Raw genomic sequence first — 21655 nt, forward strand, 5'->3', positions numbered from 1 at the left:
AAAAATTAGATCATACATAACCATTGTTGGCATTTGGGATTTTTTTCCCGTAGTCTTTTCTTTTAAACACTAATAAACGTCTTTATTCTGTTCTTCTCTCTTGATAATTTGTGATCGGCATTATTATGTGTCGTTACGTTATCTTCACAACAGTCATGTTAAAGAGAGAATTGAGGGACTGGGGTTTGGGAAAGGAAAGGAAGAAAAAGTGGATGGCAGAGATGTTTTCTTGCATGTGTCTCCGAAGGTAATTTTTATTTTAGGAAGTACTGAATAACTCACCTCACAGAGCTAGGGAACAAGATACAGCGGGAGTTGTATGAAGGTCGAGTTACTTCTAAATACTCTGTTTCTAAAGTACATATAACAAACACCAAAAGACAAAACAAGAATAAAAAGTACATGTGGCCAAGACGCCCCTTTTCCTGCTCCCCTCCCCACTCCTCTCCTCCCTGCTCCTCATAGAGATGCTTTTACTCTGCAGCCTTTAGACCTGGCAGACGCTCATCACGCCCAGGGAGGGGATCTGCACTGAGAGCTGGGCAGGAGAAAAATATACCCCCTACTCCCCCCCCCATTTTCTCATGCTTTAGCATGGGGTGGTTCTAGATGCCTAAAATCCCATCACGCTAGTATTGGGGATGGGCCTGTGGAAAAACATTTGGAAGACACATAATATTTAATAGTTACACCCCTAATCCCAAAGAAATAACTGTAGCAAACACTTTCCTAAACTTTTCCTGTCTCAAGCTTCCAAATTGGTCTGTGTCACCAGAGCCTTAAATATGCTAAACCATTCCCCTGTAGTTAGAATTTTAGGGTTTCAATTTTTCGCTGCAAAAATAACACTACGATAAACATGTATATTTTTGCATATGATATTTTTCATATTTGAGATTATCTCTCTAAAATAAAATAGAAGTGATATTATTGCATAAAAGGCCACAAACTTTGTTATATAACTTTAAAATTATTGTTAGGGACAGAAAAGCAGGTGAGAGGTAATGAAATCAGAAAAACAGAAAGGAGAAAACAGTGACAGAAAAACAAAAAGGAGGAAATGGTTGCAGAAAAATAAAGAGAGGGAACGGTTATTTCAGTCTTAAAGAATGGGGTCCTCTTTTCTGGCTGGAACCATGGAGGGTGTCGAAGAGAAGAAAAGGAGGTTCCTGTCATGCCAGAAACCCTTAAGAGAAAGCGAAGGAATTTCACAGAGATGAAGATCAAATGCCTGAGAAAGAAATTTGCCCAAAAGATGCTGCGAGAAGTAAGGAGGAAGGTTATCAGTGAAAAAGCTAAGCATTATCACGAGGAAGATGTACAGAACTGAGATTCAAATGGCTAGGATGGCAAGAAAAGCTGGCAACTTCTATATACCTGCAGAACCCAAATTTGCATTTGTCATCAGATTAGAGGTATCATCGGTCTGAGCCCAAAGGTCCGAAAGGTGTTGCAGCTTCTTCGCCTTCTCCAGATCTTCCATGGAACCTTTGTTAAGCTCAACAAGTCTTCAATTAAATTAACATGCTGAGGACTGTAGAATCACATATTGCATCAGGGTACCCAAACCTGAAGCCAGTAAATGAACTAATCTACAAGCGTGGTTATGGCGAACTGCATTGACAGATAACGCTTTGATTGCTCAATCTCTTGGTAAATACGGCATCATCTGCGTGGAGGATCTCATTCATGAGATCTGTACTCTTGGAAAATGCTTCAAAGAAGCAAATAACTTCCTGTGGCCCTTCAAGTTATCATCTCCAAGGGATGGAATGAAGAAAAAGACAACCTATTTTGTAGAAGGTAGAGATGCTGGCAACAGGGAAGACCAGATCAGCAGGTGTATTAGAAGAATGAACTAAGGTATCTACCATGATTATTTCTGTGATCTGGTCAGTTAATAAAGAGTGACTGCTTTCAAATTGAAAAAAAAAAATGGGTTAATTAGGCCATGGAACACTGACTACCAGTCAGAGAATGGCAATGGAACTTTCCCGACAGTACATACAATATGACCTTTAAGTCATGTCCAAACATAGAAAGGAATTCAGTCCTAATTATAACTAACCTTTACCTAAACATAAAGCATCTAAAAAGAGAAACATAGAGGTAGCTAGTGTCTTCTCCACCTGTGGAGACAGACCCATTTCCCCTTAGGAAATGTACTTTCTCTTTGCACCCTTAAACTTTACTCACAATAAATTCTTCACGCATCCATGCTGAGTGTCTGTCATCTCTCTCCATCGCTTGGGCCAAGGCTTGCTATTCCTCCACACCAGGAGCTCAAGAGCTGGGGCAACACTTCAAAGTCCAGCCGTGGACTGAACTGTGATATTATCATTTTTAAAAACTCATAGGATGGGGTTCATGTCTGTAATCTTAGCACTTTCAGAGGCCAAGGCAGGAGGATCGCTTGATGCCAGGAGTTCAAGACCAGCCTGAGCAACATAAAGAGACCTCTGTCTCTACAAAAAAATTTTAAAATAAGGTGGGCATGGTGATGCACACTTGTAGTCCCAGCTACTCAGGAGGCTGAGGTGGGAAGATCCCTCGAACCTAGGAGTTCTAGGTCTCAGTAAGCTATGATGATGGTGCTGCACTTTAGCCTAGGTGACACATAGCAAAACCCTCTCAAAAAAAAAAAAAAAAAAAAAGAAAAAAAACCAACTTGGGGTGGGCTTATTCACTAGCAATGACAGAGGTACAGGTAAGGACCAGGGAACTGACTTATAAAAAAGTGGTGTAAAAATCAGCTGGAAACTATGGTTGTCCCTTTGTCCCTGGGGGATTAAGAGACATGAGGGAATTTCCTGGGGTAACAGTAATGTATATTTTGATAGGGGTTTGGGTTGCACAGTTGCATGCATTTGCCAAAACTCACCAAATGTACACTTAAGATTTGTGCATTTCATAATAGACTGATATTATCTCAAAAGGAAAAAATGTAAACAAAACTTCACCTCTAGTTAATGATAGATGTGTTGAAGTATTTAGGGGAAGTGTACCAATGTATTCAATTTGCTTTGAAATGTATGCAGAATATAAGATGGATAAAGGATACAAAGAGGAAAGACTAGATGGATAAATATGTAATAAAGCAAGTATTATAGTATTCCATGAAAGGACTATATGTGGAAAATGACCCACAAATGTAGAAAAAGCTGAGAAGCCAAAGAATGACACAGACAAATCAAGTACCCTGGTATAGGGTGATTTATTGGGGAATTTGGGGACAGAACTGTGGCCTTGGGCAGCCATAGGACAGGTAGATCTCTGCATTGTTACTCCCCAGACCCAGGGTTTATAGACCATAGAGAAAGGGGGTATGTGTTCTGTAAAGACAATTCAAGGCCACCCTTCAGAACAGGCAAGAATGCTGTGTGCATCATTGCCTATTAATTTGTGCAACAACATCAAGGTTGTTTTGATCTAAAGGCAGGATTTATAGTGAATACATGTTCCTACACTGAGGACAATAAATAAAATAGAAATCAGGAGGCATTCCCAGGACTGGGGCTAATCAGAAGTCAACAGGGCAGATTTGCATCCAAGATGGAGTCACTTTTGTCTTCACTTAATGTAAGATGTTAATGGTAGAATATAGGTGGTCAGCAAACGAGTGTTCATGGTAAAATTTTTCCAACCTTTCTATAAGTTTAAAAAATTATAAGATGTAGAAAAAACTAGCTAGAAAAAAGTGACTCCTGGTGGATTTTAAAAGCCTGTTCTTAAAATATCCTAACATTTGGTGAAATGCATACTATTTCATGTATTTTCTAGGTCAATATTGTTTTCAGAGTGGAAGTTTTGTGGAGGAGGAGACTCCTCCACAATTTTTTAATTAGAGGAGTCTTGCTATGTTGCCCAGGCTGAACTCCAATGCCTGGGCTCAAGCAATCCTCCCACCTCAACCTCCTAAGTAGCTGGGACTACAGGTAGGCACTACCATGCCTGGCTCAAGGGCGGAAGTTTTTAACAATATAAGCAAAGGCTTACCAAGTTAAGGAACCTCCAAAATTCTCTTGTGACACAAGAATCATCAAACAATGGATCAATTATGGGTACTGTGAGCGTTGACAAGTGTGCCAACAAGGTGTTGACAAGGTGCATTATTATTTGGCCTTCAACACTTGATGGTCTTTTATTAGGGCAAACACTAATATTTTCCTTTGTCATTACACTTTATAATCACTAGAACTAAACAAACAAAAAATACATCTGGAAACCAGACAAATGCTTGTTATCTTAATAGCCAGTGGCAAAATTCCAATGGTAAGGATTGGAGTGCTCTTTGTTTAAGAAAAATACCTTATTGGTTCATTAGGAGGTGGGAGCAGATGGCATAGGGGCCACTAGCCAGGGAAACAAAGGATAACTGTTGGCCTGTACAGGCTCACACCTGTGATCCTAGCACTTTGGGAGGCTGAGGCAGGAGGATTGCTTGAGGCCAGGAGTTTGAGACCAGCTTGACCAATATAGCGAGACCACGTTTCTACAAAAAAAAAAAAAAAAAAAATTAAAAATCAGTTGGGCATGGTGGCATGCTTCTGTAGTCTCAGCTACTCAGGAGGCTGAGGCAGGAGGATACCTTGAGCCCAGGAATTAGAGGCTGCACTGAGCTATGATCACGCTGCTGCACTCTAGCCTGGGCAACAGAGAAAAAAAGGAGGATAATTGCTAAACTGTGCTGCACAGGACTGTAAGAGAGGTTTTGTTTTCCTCCTAGGAGAGGAAAACAGAGACAGAGAGAAGAAAAGAAGTAGGAGGAGGGGGGCTGTGTAGCCAAAGAGAGCAGAGCCTGGCTGAAGAGCCAGTGGGAATTTCTCTGATGAGGAGTAGCCTCAGAACATTTTTTAAGAGGTGATGCTTGTAGTTCAATGTGCACTTGATTGCATTTCTACAATGTAAACCTGTCCTCTTGTGGCAGCTGAGAAATATAATAGGTCTGTAAGGGAGGCAAAAGGACTGGAAGAAAGATACTAGGAAGTTAAAACTGTGTTTGCAAAAATGTGTAGTTTTTAAAATTGTATGTTTATATTGGGAAGGGTCTGGGAAGCTGATAGAGATTGGTTGGGAAGCTTGATAAAGGCCCTTCCAGCAAATTCTTGGTGCAGATGCTTGCTGGCGAGCCTTGGCATTACACGACCATCTCCCCCATCCCCACCCATGTGTCCTCACATCGTCTTCCCTTGGTGTGCATCAGTCTCTGTGCACTGCACGTGCTGCTCTACCTGCATGGGATGCTCTTTCGAACCCTTCCTCCCCCTGCGCCTGGCTAATTACTGTTGAACCTTCAGCTGCCACTTTAAATGTCCCAACTCAGGAAAGCTTTTCCCAACAGTACAGACTAGGTTAAGACTAGGATCCTCTTAATGGATCTTCATGGCATCCGGTAGCTCTCCTTCATCATGTTTATCATAATTGTATTTAAATAATCATTTGTGTAGTTATTTGTTTTAATTTTTATATTTCTTGCTAAACTGCGACCTCGTAAGGCTGTCATCGATGGTTAGCCAAACAGACTCTGACCACAGGTTGTAATTGAGAGTATCATATGAGAGCCAGGCATGCTTATTGGAAAATGCTCTTCTGTAATACCAGAAAGCCAAACAGTTATCATTTTGCCTTTTTCCAAGTTTGGAATAAAGTATTCTTTTATGGTGTGCAGGGCCTGAGCAGCTCTAGCTTATTTGGGGAGCTATTAATACAAATAACGGGGGATTTTTTGGTGAATAAGTTGAAGGAGACTTGGTTAAATCTGGGCCAGAATGCAGGATCTTGAGCACAACAGATTGTCATGCCATCAATTTAGGATTTGCCAAAGATGATGTGAATCTGGGGAAAAGGGTTAGATAAGCAGTCACGTGGCCAGATCTGTATGTCAGTCAATTTTCTTATGTTGGTGCAAGAAAAAGGTATCCTCTTCTTTACGGATACTTGCCATAGGAGCTATCAGAATTCAGACAGGCTAAGAGCTTTACATAACAAAGCCCCCAGGTCCAGGAGGAGACAAGCTGTAAATGTCCTTGACAAAGCTGAGTGAGGACAGGAAAACATGGGAGATGAAATGGATTAGAAACCATTCTCGAGGCTGGGTGTGGTGACTCATGCCTGTAATCCTAGCACTCCGGGAGGTCGAGGCGGGAGGATCGCTAAAGGTCAGGAGTTCAAGACCAGCCTGAGCAAGAGTGAGACCCTGTCTCTACTAAAAATAGAAAGAAATAAGCTGGACAGCTAAAAATATATATAGAAAAAAAATTAGCTGGGCATGGTGTCCCATGCCTGTAGTTCCAGCTATTTGGGAGGCTGAGGCAGAAGGATTGCTTAAGCCCAGGAGTTTGAGGTTGCTGTGAGCTTGATGCCACGGCACTCTAGCCCGGGCAACAGAGTGAGACTCTGTCTCAAAAAAAAAAAGGAAAAAAAGAAAAGAAACCATTCTTAGGAGCAAGGAATCTCCGAAAGGACAGAGGGATTTTTTGCTCTCCTCTCCTCCTCTGGAGTTTTCCAGACACCTAGTTTAATGAGCCATTCAAAATTATTTACTTTTTAATTGTTGCTTTTATTTTTTAAGTGGCAGTTCGAGCTGTTTATAAAGATATGTCATGAATAACCCAAAAAGATTTGTGACGATGGTTCACTATATCTAGAATTTGTTTGGTGCCCTATTTTCAGCTCCAGTTTCTAAGTTTAAATTCCTGTAGGTGCAATAACAGGAATAATCATTCAACTCTATGTGTAGGTGTAGCAGAATGCAGTTTAATTCTGGAATTTCCAAACCCAATTAAAAGTAAATCAGGAACCAGAAACTAATGAGTTTACGAGAGTTCACTTGTACACATTTGTCAGGATGAGCCCTTGTACAAGGAACTCCCCCACCAGTCAGCAACAATGAGAAGTCCCCCACCTTCAGGTATCAACAGAGCCCAAGTCGTGAACCTGGACTTCTATCCCCACTTGGCAGTAATGATGTGGTACCTTCCCTCTCCCTGCTGGAACAGTGTCACAGAAAGCCAGCTAAGACAGAACCAACAAGATCCAAAGTCTCAGAATATAATGTGAAAATGTTCAGATTTTAATCAAGAATCACTCGGCATACCAAGAACCAGGAAGACCGCAAACTGGATGAAGACAGACAGTAAATAGAGGCCAACACTGAGATAACGGAGATGTTAGAATGGTCTGACAAAGATTCTAAAGTAGCCATGATAAAGATACTTCAATGAACCACTACCAACATGTTTGAAACAAATGAAAAAATAGAAAGATAAAGCAAAGAAATAGAAAGTCTCAGCAAAGAAATAGATGATATAAAGAAAAACCAAATGGGAATTTTAGCATGAAAAAATACAATAACTGAAATCAAAAGCTCAGTGGATGAACTCAACAGCAGAATGAATAGAGAGAACAGAGGACAGCGGAAACTAAAAGATAAAACAACAGAAATTCTGCAATCTGAAAAACTGAGATAAAATAGACAAAAAAAAAAAAAAAAGAAAGAAAGAAAGACTAGAACCTCAGGGTTCTTAAAAAACAACAACAACAACAAAACCCCAAACTACACAGTGCTGATGAAGAAATCAAAGATCTAAATAAATGGTGAGACATACCATGTTCGTGGATTAGAAGACTCATAGTAGTAAAGATGACATTTCTTCCCACATTGGTTTAAGGACTTTGGACAACAGAGCAAGACCCTGTCAAAAAAACCAAAAAATAAAAAAGCAAATAAAAGTATATAATATATACAGTTTAGCTTCTTGCTCTTTTCTCTCATTACATTCTAGACACCTTTCTATATCAATGTATTTGGAACTACCTCATAGGGATTGAATTGAATAAATTATGGTATATCCATACAATAGAATACCATACAGCTATTGGATAGATGTACATTAATTTATTTAATGTAATCCCTATTGATGGCATTTACTTTGTTTCTAGTAACTTGCTATTACAAACAATGTTGCCGTAACCATTGCACAGAAGTCTTTGCACATAGTCTTTCTGAAGGATAAATGCCTAGAAGTGGAATTGCTTGGTCAAAAGAGTACATGCTTTTATAATTTAGACAAATAATGCCAAATAACCCTTTAGAGGTGCCTAAGGGATCATTTGAGAAAAAATAGATCCTTTCTATAAATTTTTGCAATCATGAATATTGCAAAATACAGATAAGTATGAAGAAATGTGTACCTACCACTCAACTTTATTAAAATAAGGTTAACACTTTAGTTCTGACTCCTTTTGAAAAGCATAGCTGAGATTCCATCTTTTGTGTTCACTGGAGGTCCCCGTAGTAGGGGGAATGGTGATATTTTCCCTACCTTTAGGAAAGAAAAATGAATAGCCAGGTAAGCACTTAGAAGCCACCCACTGCTTAGGTAACTATCCATGTTATGCAGTAGCAGTCTTCAGACGGGGGTAAATATATCCTGAGGAGGGCTTGAGCACTTTCTAAGGGGAGACAAGCATGGATGATTTTAAAGGAATCAAGTTTCACATCTCCCTCATTCAGCTGGACTATTTCCTGAAGCTGATGGTCTGAGAATGTCCCTGTGCACTGTTTTCTGTTCTCTCAAAAGAAATGCACTCTCTACCACCACCATCTAGATAGCCTCACTGGCACCTACTTCTTTTCTTCTTTATTCTTTTCTTTTCTTTCTTTCTTTTTTTTTTTGGAGACAGAGTCTCACTCTGTTACCCCAGCTTGAGTGTAGTGGTGTCATCATAGATCACTGCAACCTCAAACTCCTGAGCTCAAGCGATCCTCCCGCCTCAGCCTCTCAGAGTGCTAAGATTACAGGCATGAGCCACTGTATTGGCCATCTTTATTCATTTCTAGCAAGTATTATTAAATTTAGATTAACTTTAGGAGAATATGTAATGGATTCCACTGTAAATAATGTGCATATCACTGATACATAAAATCTAGTAAAGCCCCGAACTTGACAAAACAGCTTCATTTTTATTGGGACTAACTCCTCTTTCTTAGATATTGATATATTCTTCCAATTTTGTGAAATGCATATTTATAAGCATAATTGATTTCAACCATGAGATTAAATTGCTAATAAATTTATATATAATAGCTGGGCGCAGTGGCTCACGCCTGTAATCCTAGCACTCTGGGAGGCTGAGGCGGGCGGATCCTTTGAGCTCAGGAGTTCGAGACCAGCCTGAGCAAGAGCGAGACCCCATCTCTACTAAAAATAGAAAGAAATTATATGGACAGCTAAAATATATATAGAAAAATTAGCCGGGCATGGTGGCACATGCCTGTAGTCAGGAGGCTGAGGCAGCAGGATTGCTTGAGCCCAGGAGTTTGAGGTTGCTGTGAGCTAGGCTGATGCCATGGCACTCTAGCCCAGGTGACAGAGCCAGACTCTGCCTCAAAAAAAAAAAAAAAAATTTATACATAATAGTTCACAAACTTCCATTTCTTTAACGTGAATATACACGTCTTTGATCATAGCCAATGGGAAAATCCTAACTCCACAATCCCCATTTTTATGAAATTGTCATTTTTACCTCAGTTTCATCTAATTTTATTTATTTATTTTTTAAGAGACAGGGTCTGGCTCTGTCGCCCAGGCTGAAGAGCAGTGATGTAATCATAGCTCACTGTAACCTTGAACTCTTAGGCTCAAGAGAGCTTCCTACCACAGCCTCCTGAGTAGCTGGGAGGTCTGCAGGTTCACCAGACAGAGTTAATTTTTAAATGGTTTTGTAGAGATGGGGTCTTGCTATGTTGTCCAGGCTGTGGCAATATTTTAAAGTAACCAAGGTGGTGGGTACTACTAAAGGGCTAAGATATTTATATTCTACTGGATACATTTAGAAGAGTAATTATGGTTTTATTTTAAAATGTCAATATTGACAACACGCTAGGAATCACATCTTTTTCAGCTTCTTATGATGACAAATTTTGTCAACGAAATGCGTTCGGAGTTGTTTTTTAAAAATCTTTTATGTATACGAGCAGATATCTTAGAATACCAGTGCTGAGGAGAAGTGCTTGCTTACCCAGAGACCTGCCTAAATTCGGACCCTACATAGTCCTCGCTAGGGAAGGAATAAAGGCATCTCATTTACACTCTTCCCTATTCCTGCCATGAACAAAATTGAGTGGAATCAACCACGCTCCGAGTTCTCGCCAGTGACGAAGCCTGTAGTAGCCGCTTCCCACCAACAGGTGGCACACGTTCCCGGCGCCGGGTGGCCGGCCGCCCGAGCACGGCTCTCCGTAGCCCCGTGGCATCTCTCGGCTTCCGTTGAGCACCGAGCAAGATGGCAACCTCCGAGACGGTTAGGCTACGGCTTCAATTTGATTACCCGCCGCCAGCCACCCCGCACTGCACGGCCTTCTGGCTTCTGGTCGACTTGAACAGATGCCGAGTCGTCACGGATCTCATTAGTCTTATCCGCCAGCGCTTCGGCTTCAGCTCTGGGGCCATCCTAGGCCTCTACCTGGAAGGAGGGCTCTTGCCCCCAGCCGAGAGCGCGCGCCTGGTGAGAGACAACGATTGCCTCAGGTGCGCGCGGCGCGGGCAGGGGGCGGCGGGGGCGGCGGGGGCGGCGCGGCGGCGGGCCCGGGACGCGCCTGCTCACGCCCGGGGGCGCCTCAGTCTGCTAGACCGCGATGGGGAGGGGTCGCGGCACGGGGAGGAGATGGGGAGCGACTGTAAAAATGCACTTTCGTGAACCCCGGAGATCCCGATTGGTCTGGTCAGGTACCGGGCTCAAGAATCTGTATTTTAACGAGCGTGCTTCCCCGGGACGCCTCTAATTACAGGGGGACCAAACTTGAAAAAACTGCGATGGGTGCCGGCGGGGCCCGTGTTTCTTTCAGCCCTGTTTTAACAAATCTTCACTTAGCTAGGCACTGTATTACTGTGTTCCGTGCGCGTGGTGCAGGCGTGTGGAGACCTGGCCTTGCCCTTGGCGGCTTTAGGGTCCCAGGCTGACAGCGGAGTCATGTTTGCCACATAACGTGTGTGTTGTCCATCCTCAGTTGCTTGTGCCCGGTACCCCCTGAGACTTCTGGTGGGTATCGTTCTGTCTCACCTGGGTGTGTTGGGGTTCACTCAAATAGGTGTCTGGGTCCTTTTGGGCTGCGGATTGGGAAACACAAACTAATTTTAAACATCATGCTTTGGGAAATTAAAAAAACGATACTGAGGTAAGTATCCAGGAGCAATTGTGTTAATAGTGTGAATTACCAGTATGTTAGTTGTCTCAGTAAGATGGTGAGATGTGATCATTCCAGTTCAGATTCATATCGGGGCCTTTTTTTTTTTTCCCCTTTAAGCTTCAGCTACAGTGAGTTCATTCCAGAGTTGTGCTACTTTCCCTTGCTTGCCCTCAGTTGTTGAATGTTCCTTTCCCCAAAGCATGTCAGATTCATAAGATTTTGGTTTGAAACAGTGACTACATCTTTGAGTCTCTCTCTCAAATCAGAAAAAGTACAATTTGTTAATAATGTTCGACTCTTTCAAATGACAACTTGAAATAATCCAAATTTCAAAAAGTTCTTTTTGCGTTTTATTGACTGTGAAATAGGTCTCTATTCTCTCTGCAATTTAGGGACTATTTAAATATTACAGTTGTAAGGGCCGTATCCCCTCCTATTAAGTTTATTTTCTGCACTGTCCCCCGCCTAACGAGTTAATGACATGCCACTAGCTAACTACAGTTATACTTCAATGAATGAATCATCTGGAAATTACATTCTTTTTTTTTTTAAATTTTAACTCCTCTTAATGTCATTCCCAGGGAATTACACTCTTTATAATGAAGTTAACAATGTCAAAAACAAATGAAAACTGTTAAAAGTAATAATTACAGCACAATGACAGGTAACTTCCTCCTATATGCTTCACATGCACATTGCATATGGCAAGAAATACCCCTGCAGTTGGCTTCAGTGGTAAATGGGACAGACCTTAGGTAAAACTGAACTTGGAAAAGTTTTCTTTTTGTTGTTTAATGCCCACAATCATTCTGTCTTTCCTTGACAAATTCACTTTTCTTCAGAGCTACAGAAGAAAACGTAATCTCTGTTCCCAAAGATACTTAATGTTGGAGTAGACTAAAATAATTAGTTTCATGCTTTTGTATATTCTATGATGGTATGAGTTTTTTTATTGACTGATGGTAGTGACACTTTGCAGAATCATCTCAGTATGTAACTATGTCCTGGAGACATGCTTGTGAATTGCTCACTCTAGCTTTCTCTCTTGTTCTTTTGACAGAGTTAAATTAGAAGAGAGAGGAGTTGCTGAGAATTCTGTAGTAGTTAGTAATGGTGACAGTACTCATTTATCAGCTAGAAAAGCAAAGAAGCGGGCATTTAAGTTAGAGGAGGATGAAGAAATTGAACTAGGTTACAAATATTCAAAGAAGCATTGGAAGAGGCAAGAGAACAATAGCAGTAATGGGAAGGCCTTGGATCTGGAGCCAAAAGCTATCACAGATCAGACTGTGAGGAAAAAAAACAAGAGAAAAAACAAAGCAACATGTGGTGTAGTGGATGATGGTGACGAAGAAACCAAAAGAAAATCACCAAAGAAAAAGGAGAAATGTGAATATAAAAAAAAGACAAAGAATTCCAAGTCTCCAAAAGCACAGGCAGTAAAAGAGCGGACCATCCAGAGCTGTAGTCCTCCAAAAGGTTCTGCTAGAAACAGCCTTGCTAATGTCAGAAAGAAAGGTGGTGTAGGCGTTCGTTCAAAAGATAGTCCCAGTTCCTCCTCAGAGTCTGAGTCTTCTCATGAATCCACCAGTGATGGTCTCAGCAATGCCACTTTGGAGGTCAGAAATTCCTCAGGGAAAGTATCAGCTGAGTTATCAAAGGAAGGATCCTCTATAAAAAACCTAGCTGCAAACAAACCGGCTACAAAAGCCGGCTTTAACCGTACCCCCAGCAAGGACAAGACTTCATCATCTTCTAGTTCAGACTCTAGTTCAGAGTCAGATGACCAATGCATGGTATCAAAGACCACTTCAGAGCGTGCTGCGAGTTTCTTAAAGACCGTAGACCTCTTTGCAGGAAGAGGTTGTCCGGGTCCAGGGTCATCATCACAGTCTCCAGGTGCTGCTGGGTGGAAGCATTCTGACTCAAACGTTGGCAGACAGGCTCCTGGTCCTCCTCTCAACGTGTCTCTCCCCACTAATTTAGGAAGAGGATGGGGTAGAGGAGAGGACCTTTTCTCTTGGAAGGGAGCTAGGGGTCGGGGCATGCGCGGGAGAGGGCGAGGACGAGGGCAGGCTGTTTCTAGTTTTTTAAATAGAAACATTGAATACCAGAAGCAGCAGCAGTTAAATGAAACGCTGACAAACTCATCTACTATTATCCAGGTTAGTATTTACTGTGAGTTTACCTCCTCCCTTTTCCCTGGAGTGTATCTGCCGTTCATGTCATGGGTTCATATTTTCTCACCAGTAACAGAGTCACATGATTAATCCTGTTTTTCAGAATCCAGTAGAGACACACAAGAAGGACTATACTCTGTTACCGCTGCTGGCAGCTGCCCCTCAAGTTGGAGAAAAGATTGCATTTAAGGTATTTTTTAAAACAGCAACTATTACAACAAAAAAGGTTAATTCTCCTTTCAAATAAACTCACTTGGCAGGTCAGGTTACATATATTTATAATATATTTAAATATGTGTTAAATATATATGTCACAGGTTTGTGGTAGGGCACCCAAACTGGTGGCATGGGCACTGCCCCAACTCTACACGTTTTCTCAGGGGTAGGAGGGAAGAGCGTATAATATGGGAATGTGAGAATATAAAAGGGCTTGTGTACTCGTGGGTTTTTTCTTTTTTAGCTTTTGGAACTAACATCTGATTACTCTCCTGATGTCTCTGACTATAAGGTAAGGCTGTTTATTTGAAAATAAGTAAGTTGTCAGTATATTAATAAAACTTAAGTCATATTTAATACTACTTATATAGATAATGTAGATTTCTTTGAGTAAATAATGTCGTAAAGTAGAAAATGAAAACATTACCAAAATGTAAACTTTTTAATAGTATCAGTGAAGTCTGCCAGTGTTATTTTCCTTATGCTAGAATATAGAATGAGAATGGTGAGTTTAATTTTTTTAATCATTGTTTTCTAATCAGTTTAGACAAGCAAATTTATTTGGCTATCTATTCTCTCATGATCCTAAACTTTGAAAGAAAATAATAAATAGCCCTCAGCCAGAAAATTTGATTATTTTTGTCATGGGAATCTATCTTGTATATTTGTGAATTATTTCTGGTAATTATGGTCTAATGTATTTCTTTTGCATTGTCAGTTAACCACAGGTAGTTCACAAATATCATCCTTGGATTTTACTCACTTGATATCTGTATGAGACTTTATATTGTTCAGTAAAAGCTCAGCTCAGTTAGTGGAATCACAGAATTACATGTTTCCTTCCCTTTTTTACCAAACAAAATTTTGTTGAAAATCCAGTTAAGCCGGGCGCGGTGGCTCACGCCTGTAATCCTAGCACTCTGGGAGGCCGAGGCGGGTGGATTGCTCAAGGTCAAGAGTTCGAGACCAGCCTGAGCGAGACCCCGTCTCTACTAAAAATAGAAAGACATTATATGGACACCTAAAAATCTATATAGAAAAAATTAGCCGGGCATGGTGGCGCATGCCTGTAGTCCCAGCTACTCGGGAGGCTGAGGCAGTAGGATCGCTTAAGCCCAGGAGTTTGAGGTTGCTGTGAGCTAAGCTGACGCCACGGCACTCACTCTAGCCTGGGCAACAAAGTGAGACTCTGTCTCAACAAAAAAAAAAAAAAAAAAAAAAAAAATCCAGTTAAAATGCATACTTTCTTTTTTTGATATAATATATGGAATGGAATGTAAGTCCATTTTTTAAGGTAATAATTGGTAATAGTAATATAGATACAGTACAAGGGAATTTGATTTAATCCAATTTATGCCTTGGAAGACTTCTAAAGTCTTGGTAAAAACCTTTCCTCAAAAGCAAGCTAGAAGAAGAATCAGTTAACGGAGGGATCTGCTGTATTAGTTCTGGGTAATTGGTGTTTTATGTTTTTCATCTTCTTAGCCACTTAATATCTTCTATGGATGAGGTGACCATATAATTTATCATCCAAATCAGGATACTTGAGAGTGAAAGGGGGTGCTATTAATAATTCTGCTGCAAGGAAAGATGTGTACAGACCTGTCTTGTCTTGAGCAAACCATGATGTTTTGTCACCCTGCTGTAGTTAACTAATTTAATTGTGTGATATATAGCAAATGGAAATGAATATTGACTCGATATATCCCACAACCTCTACAGATTATAATTCTAGATGATACTGATTTTTTTTAATTGCATATAATATTGATGTTAGTCATCATAGTTATTACCTTAGAAGGCTATTTGCTTACTTTAGTTTGTGATATTTTTTGGAGATTTTTGAAATCATTTTCAAAACTATTTTCAGAAGGAAAATCCAGTCCCACTTTTTTGCTTTTACTTCGAATGGTGTTATTTAGCTCAATCATCTGCTTTATTTATTAAGCTTGTCTCCAAAAGTTAACTCTGTCATCAAAAATGTGGTGTCCCAGGCCCCTGATGCCTGATGAATCTGGTTTTAAAAAAATGCTGTTGGCTGTGCTCAGAAATTCTGGGTAGAAGCTGGAGGAAGTGACTGTTTGGGCTCACTGGATGCCCCCAAAGGCTGCGCATCCGTCTCTCCATCACCCACGTGGAGGGGCAGTGCTTCCTCTCGATGCCTTCTCCCAACACTGGAGACCTGGGAGGAAGGGAATTGTAATCTCACCAGTGACAAAGTGCCTTCCCGTTTCTGCTTGAGGGTTGACACCCTTCTAGAAGGGCTCTAAAAGCATCAGGAGCTGAAGGAGAGTACGCTAGTGGTAACCTACTGTACTCTTTACTTCTCTTCGAGTTCTTTAGGTCAGTGTCTCATTAAATCATTTATGATTTAATTGTATCTATTATATTTTGCCTCTGAGGATATTTCTGTATATTCGGATAGAGTGTTTATCAGTTCACCTGTTTGTTTTTATTTCCTTTACGTGTTTGTTTATTTTTACATTTTTTTATTGAGATAAAAATCCACATAACATAAAATTCATCATTTTAACCATTTTGAAGTCTACAGTTCAGTGGGTTTTTAGTATATTCACAATATTTTACATGTTGATTTTTGACTTGGACTTTTATTTTCGAAAGGAAGGAAAAATATTAAGCCACAATCCAGAGACCCAGCAAGTAGACATAGAAATTCTTTCATCCTTACCTGGTGAGTCTTTTAGAAAAGAGTTTGAAAATTTAAGCTCTTTCTGTCTACAGTGATTTTTAAACAGCTTTTATACACAGAAGGTGTTCTCTTTGGTGGCCTCCACGATTGGTGATCTCCACTACGTCTTTCGGCACTGCAGCCCTGGGGCATGTGCACCTGCTGGTTGATTTGTTCCAAAGCTATTGGGCTAGTTGTCCTTATTACTGTAATTATGTGATTTCATAAAAGATTATATGGACTGATGAAAATTGATCAAAGAGAATTATTCTAGGAAGCCAGACCTAGTCGATACTAAAAATAGAAAAATTAGCAGAGCAGGTGTCTTGACATGCACCTGTGTTCCCAGCTATTCGGGAGACTGAGGCAGGAGGATCGCTTGAACCCAAGAGTTTGAAGTTGCTGTGAGCTAAGATGATGCCACTGCACTCTACCCAGGGCAACAGAGCGAGATGTTGTCTCAAAAACAAAACAAAACGAAGTCAAAACTGCAAATTGTAGAAATTACAGACAGGACATTAAGGGTATGGCATATAAAAGAAAGACAACTCTATTCAGTGAACTCATAAAACCTACTCGGCTCTATTTCAACAGATTGGCAAATGAACATACTTTTGTGTATTAAGTCAAAATAAAATGTTTAAAGTGCGTGTATGCACACTCACATATAATTTTTAATGGCTTCCTGCCTTATCTCTGATTAACCCCACCCATTATTGGTTCTGAAAGCCTGGAATAAGAGGGCTTTTACTGTGTATAGCTTAACTTGGGATGTATTGTAGGGGTCAGAAAGCAGAAAGCAGATCCCCTTTTCTTTAGCAGAACCTAAAGCAATTAATTGTTTTCTGTTTGTTTTTAAATAAGGTATTGAGTAAAAGATTCAAAACTCCAGTAGACAAAGATCAGTCAAAAGCATTTTTTTAACAAAGTTCCTTTATGATATTAAGTAAATGATTAGATATAACTTACACTGGTTTGCTAGCTTTCTACTGATGAGGTTTCATTTGTAGAAATTCTCCGTAGGAGTGGTGGGCAGAGAAGTTTGTTTGTCCATAGTCAAATTCCATGGACACAGCCTGATCATTGCTTGTCAGGTGATTGACAGTAATAACATCCAATTAGAACTTTTCTTTTGTGGGGCATCAAGAAACAGCTTTATCTGCCCTCCCCCCCCAGTCCCCTAACAACATTGGGTATGTTAACTGTGAGTAATTGCATAAAGTACTGCTAGCTGTTCAGTCCACAAGTCACCGCATAAATAACAGATGTGCATCACAATCTGTGACCAGTCTGTGGGTGGTTGGTCACGGTTCAGTTCATACACAGACAGGAGGGCATGCAGTTCTGCTGCCGCCTTGTCTCTCAGTGGTAACCCACGTTACAGTTCACATAAATGGGTAATTGAAACAGGGACTTGGCCAGCAAAGATAAAAACACAGTGAAGAAACAAGAAGTGATAATGCTGAAAGTGCCATCCACGTTGAATTTAAGAGGAGTTATAGAAGAAATGGCTCACTGTGGGAATGGTGACATTGCCCGTGATGTGAACTTGTTGACATAAATTAGGAAGGTGGTTGTAATGAAAAGGATGAAAATGTCCCAGAAGTGACACCAGCAAAAACTTCACAAAGATTTCACAAAATGAAAAACAAAGAAACTCTCAGAGCTATTTCATGACATTAGAAGCTCAAAGAATAAAAATGTTGAAAGCAGATCCAAACTTAGAAAGGAGTTTGACAGTTTTGTAAAGCTCAGAGAAGACACTTGTTCTGTATAAGTTATACAACAAGAAGGCAAGTGCGGTTCAAACTATCCTTGATTAGTTTCTTATAAAGAAATTAAACACTTTAATTGCCAGTATTCCTAATGTTTTAAATTACAGCGTGCTACATAAATATTAGTTTTACTATTTTTTCATTTCCTCATACAGTGAAGGTTTTTAATGTTTTGAGAAAAATTTTTAAAGATTGTGAGACAATCTAATCTTTCCCATTGATTATTAAGACTTGCATGGTTTCAGCTTGTACATCCATTTTTCTGATCCCAGACTACTGTGCGAAACAAGGACTGCCTGTGTGCCAAGCAGTAAGCATTATGTGGTTTCTGAGGACAGAGAAACGTTTCCTGTTACCGTCCCTCATTGAAACATATAAATTACTGTTTGGGATTGTCTTGTGGTTCCACATTCTATTCTGGGAGTACGAGTGACAGTTCATAAGCTTATGAGGGAAAGGTCGTCTCTGATACCTGGCCGAGAAGCCCCCAGTCCCTGGCGCGGGGTTTTTCCCAGGGCCTCCCGGTACTGAGCGCTCCGTGCTTTCAGGTACATACCCAGCCTTCACGTCAGTGCACAGTTTGTTTGTAGCTGTTTCCCTAATGATATAAATTCCCCTAGAGGAACATTTTAATTATTGTGAAATGACTAACATGTTGTATTTCCTCCCTGCCTTCTGGTTTCAGCCGCGAAAGAACCTGGGAAATTTGATTTGGTTTATCACAACGAGAATGGAACCGAGGTAGTGGAGTATGCTGTAACGCGGGAGAGGAGGGTAGGCGTGTTTCTCCTGCATTGCTTGGCTGTGCATTCGCTCTCAGCTGATTACCTGGGGTCTGGAAGGTGACACTGCAGCTTCCTGAATGGCCTGTAGTAAAACCACAAAGGATTTAGGGCCAGGGGGAATCTGGCCTTCCTACGGTGTAGCAATAACAGTGCCAAGAGCCAAATCAGTGTACCATCGTGGACCTCAAAGAGCCTGTATGACAAGATGCACCTATAACAAACTTTTGTTTAAGAGTATAGAGTTGCTTAAAATTACAGTAATATGAGGATTCCAGTAGAAAAGAGTAACATATATAAAAACTCTTTATTGGCATATACATTCAGAGAAGTACACATAATTGTATAAACAGTTTTCACAGATGAACATACTCATGTAACCAGACCCAGATCAATAATTATAACATTAAGAGTCCCCTAGATGCCTACGTATGTCCCCTTGCAGTCACTACCCTCCAAACGTTGGTTTTAACTTATAACAGCATAGGTTTGAAGAGTAATATAAAATGGTGATTCTGTCCTTTGACTTTGTTTAAATCCTTAAATTGCCATTTTAGGAAGAATATGGTTTGTACCTTTTTAGGCAGCCAGACTACCAGAGTTGCTGGCAATGGCTAGCTTGTTAGGCTCTGGTAGCATTAAAGTAAACAGAATTAATAGAATTTAGATTTAAGAAAACGTTCTCTCTTAAGGTGTTTTTATTTGGAATGTTATGGATATTCTGTGTAGGTTTCAATATTAAAAACTCACATTTTTTCTGAAGCGTGAACTTGTAGAAACCCTAATCAGACTGTATGTATGTTTTACTTTAAGGTGGATGACACTTGGGGATTTATTCCAAAAACACATATTAGAGTTTGTGGTAGGATCAGCAGAGTTGGCTCAGTCTCCTGTATTTATTTGTAATATATGCAGCCCCACTTTTTTGTTAAAATATATTCCTGGAAACTGCATTGGAAAATTAAACCTTGGAGACTTTCCTCTCTATGCCCTATTAAACAGATGCCGAAGTAGAATAGAAAGCCTGTAATTACCTTTTTTGACAGTAGATGGCCCTCATTATTCATCCATAGGGCCAAGCATCAGCGTTTGCTTTCTCTTGGTAAGCTGTAAGGCAGATGTGTTTTTAGGCATCGTAGGATAAGAACGATAGAGCTGCACCAAAGGGCATCAGCAGTCTAGTGCCTCCCATCTGGGCCACGTTTGGTTCCCAGGAAGTCTTTGAGCCACCTGTCCACAGGGCAAATCCTAACCACCTTGTAAGCAGCTGCTCCTTCCCCCAACCCTTGCATCTCCTGCTTTTAGTCAAAGAAAGTTGAAATATGTTTCATGTAAAATTTAGTTGCATTCTAGGTAAATGAGTTCTTGTACCCAATTTATTGGAACTCAAATCATTCCAGTTCTTCAACCATTCTGTACAAATGGAAATTTACTTGACTGAAATTTTTAACTTACTAAAACCTATATGACCTCAAAATGAAGTATTTAAACTGAGTATTTTGTATTTTTTCTCAGATCACTGTTTTCTGGAGAGAGTTGATTGATCCAAGACTGATTATTGAATCTCCGAGTAAAACATCAAATACAGAACTTGTCTGAGTATGACCTCTCCACCTCTTGGTTTATAAATGTCTTATTTGTGAAAGTGACTATAACCTGAACTTTTTTGTGTTTTTTAAAAAAAAGAGGATTTGAAAGTTGTATGAATTTTTTTGTTATCTTCACTTTACTGCATAGGAAAAAATCTACCTCATCATTTAAAATCACATGAGTGTTGGTTTTATAGATTTTTTTTTCCAGGTTTAATTTCAGTTAAAAAAAATTTAAAACATGACATTCCCTGCAGGTATTGTTATATACCAATATGTGTGGCGGCTTCTGTTTTTTAAATTTTTTTGACCATCAAGTAGCAATCGTCAGTAGGAGTTTATAATACCAAGTACAAGAATGTGCTGCATATCTTGTCTCAGTAAGTTTTATTAAGTAGCATTTTAAAACATTAAAGCATGTTACTTGACCCAATTTTTTAACATTAGAGTTGTTCCATAAAATGGAACATCTTACAAATTTCAAGTTTTTATACTTGCAATTGTTAAGAGTTAAACAGGTAGTTGGATTTGTTACAGGCAATGAGTTAAGGAATCCTTTCACATTTTTCCCAACTTTAAAATTAAGGATTCTCAGGGCCCTGTGTAGAGCAGTGAAAATAAGACCTCGTGTGTTTGCCTGGAGAACTGGTGTCCGCTTGGGTGAGAGGATTTGCTGTGAGCTTCAGACCAGGGAATGTATCATCTTGCTACGTGATGCCAAGCACCTGGCTGAGTATGCTGGAGTGAGGATCTTGAACAGAAACTTCCTTTTCTGTCACTATTCGATACAAAGCTAAAATGGCGAAAATATATACTGTGAAAATTGCTTTCTTTTAACAAAAGATCATATCCTTCCTTCAGCTTTGCAAATTTTTAAATAAAATCTTATTGAACTAAATGTCCATGCTGAATCATCATATTACTTGTGTAATGCAGATCATTGTCTTGTTTTATAATAATGCGAGAGATTATAATTTACTGTAACAAGAAGATTTGCTTTGACTGAAGAATCTGGTGTTGCAGAGTTTGGTCTGATGGAGTTCATCAGTTCGGGGAGCCACTGGACCAACGAAGACATCATCCAGTTTTAATTTGCATGATGTGAATGTGCGTTATTGATTTGTAATGAGAAGTGTTTCTCCAGAAAGAGTGAGGTTAACGTGAGTGGTGAGATCATGGCACTGGGGTTCTGTGTAGCATGCTTTCTTCCCAGGGTTTGGAAATCAAATTAAG

General features: G+C 40.0%; 1 protein-coding gene and 1 pseudogene across 2 annotated transcripts; both read left to right on the forward strand.

The window, feature by feature from the left end:
- The first annotated feature begins 1136 nt into the window (after positions 1 to 1136).
- LOC138391446 (large ribosomal subunit protein uL30 pseudogene) lies at positions 1137 to 1862 on the forward strand (annotated as a pseudogene).
- An 8394-nt stretch (positions 1863 to 10256) lies between these two features.
- Positions 10257 to 21320, forward strand: COIL (coilin). 2 transcript variants are annotated; one of them, XM_069481157.1, is made up of 8 exons: positions 10288 to 10532; positions 12252 to 13356; positions 13475 to 13561; positions 13832 to 13879; positions 16210 to 16279; positions 18737 to 18825; positions 20349 to 20432; positions 21009 to 21261. In XM_069481157.1, the coding sequence occupies exons 1-7, from the start codon at positions 10288 to 10290 to the stop codon at positions 20430 to 20432; spliced, it is 1728 nt and encodes a 575-aa protein (XP_069337258.1). In that variant the 3' UTR covers positions 21009 to 21261. The 2 variants fall into 2 exon arrangements, with proteins under 2 accessions (XP_069337257.1, XP_069337258.1); XM_069481156.1 differs by having other exon boundaries at positions 10257 to 10532; positions 20349 to 21320.
- Positions 21321 to 21655: the final 335 nt, after the last annotated feature.

Source organism: Eulemur rufifrons, chromosome 9 (genome assembly GCF_041146395.1).
Source record: "Eulemur rufifrons isolate Redbay chromosome 9, OSU_ERuf_1, whole genome shotgun sequence".
NCBI lineage: Eukaryota > Metazoa > Chordata > Mammalia > Primates > Lemuridae > Eulemur > Eulemur rufifrons.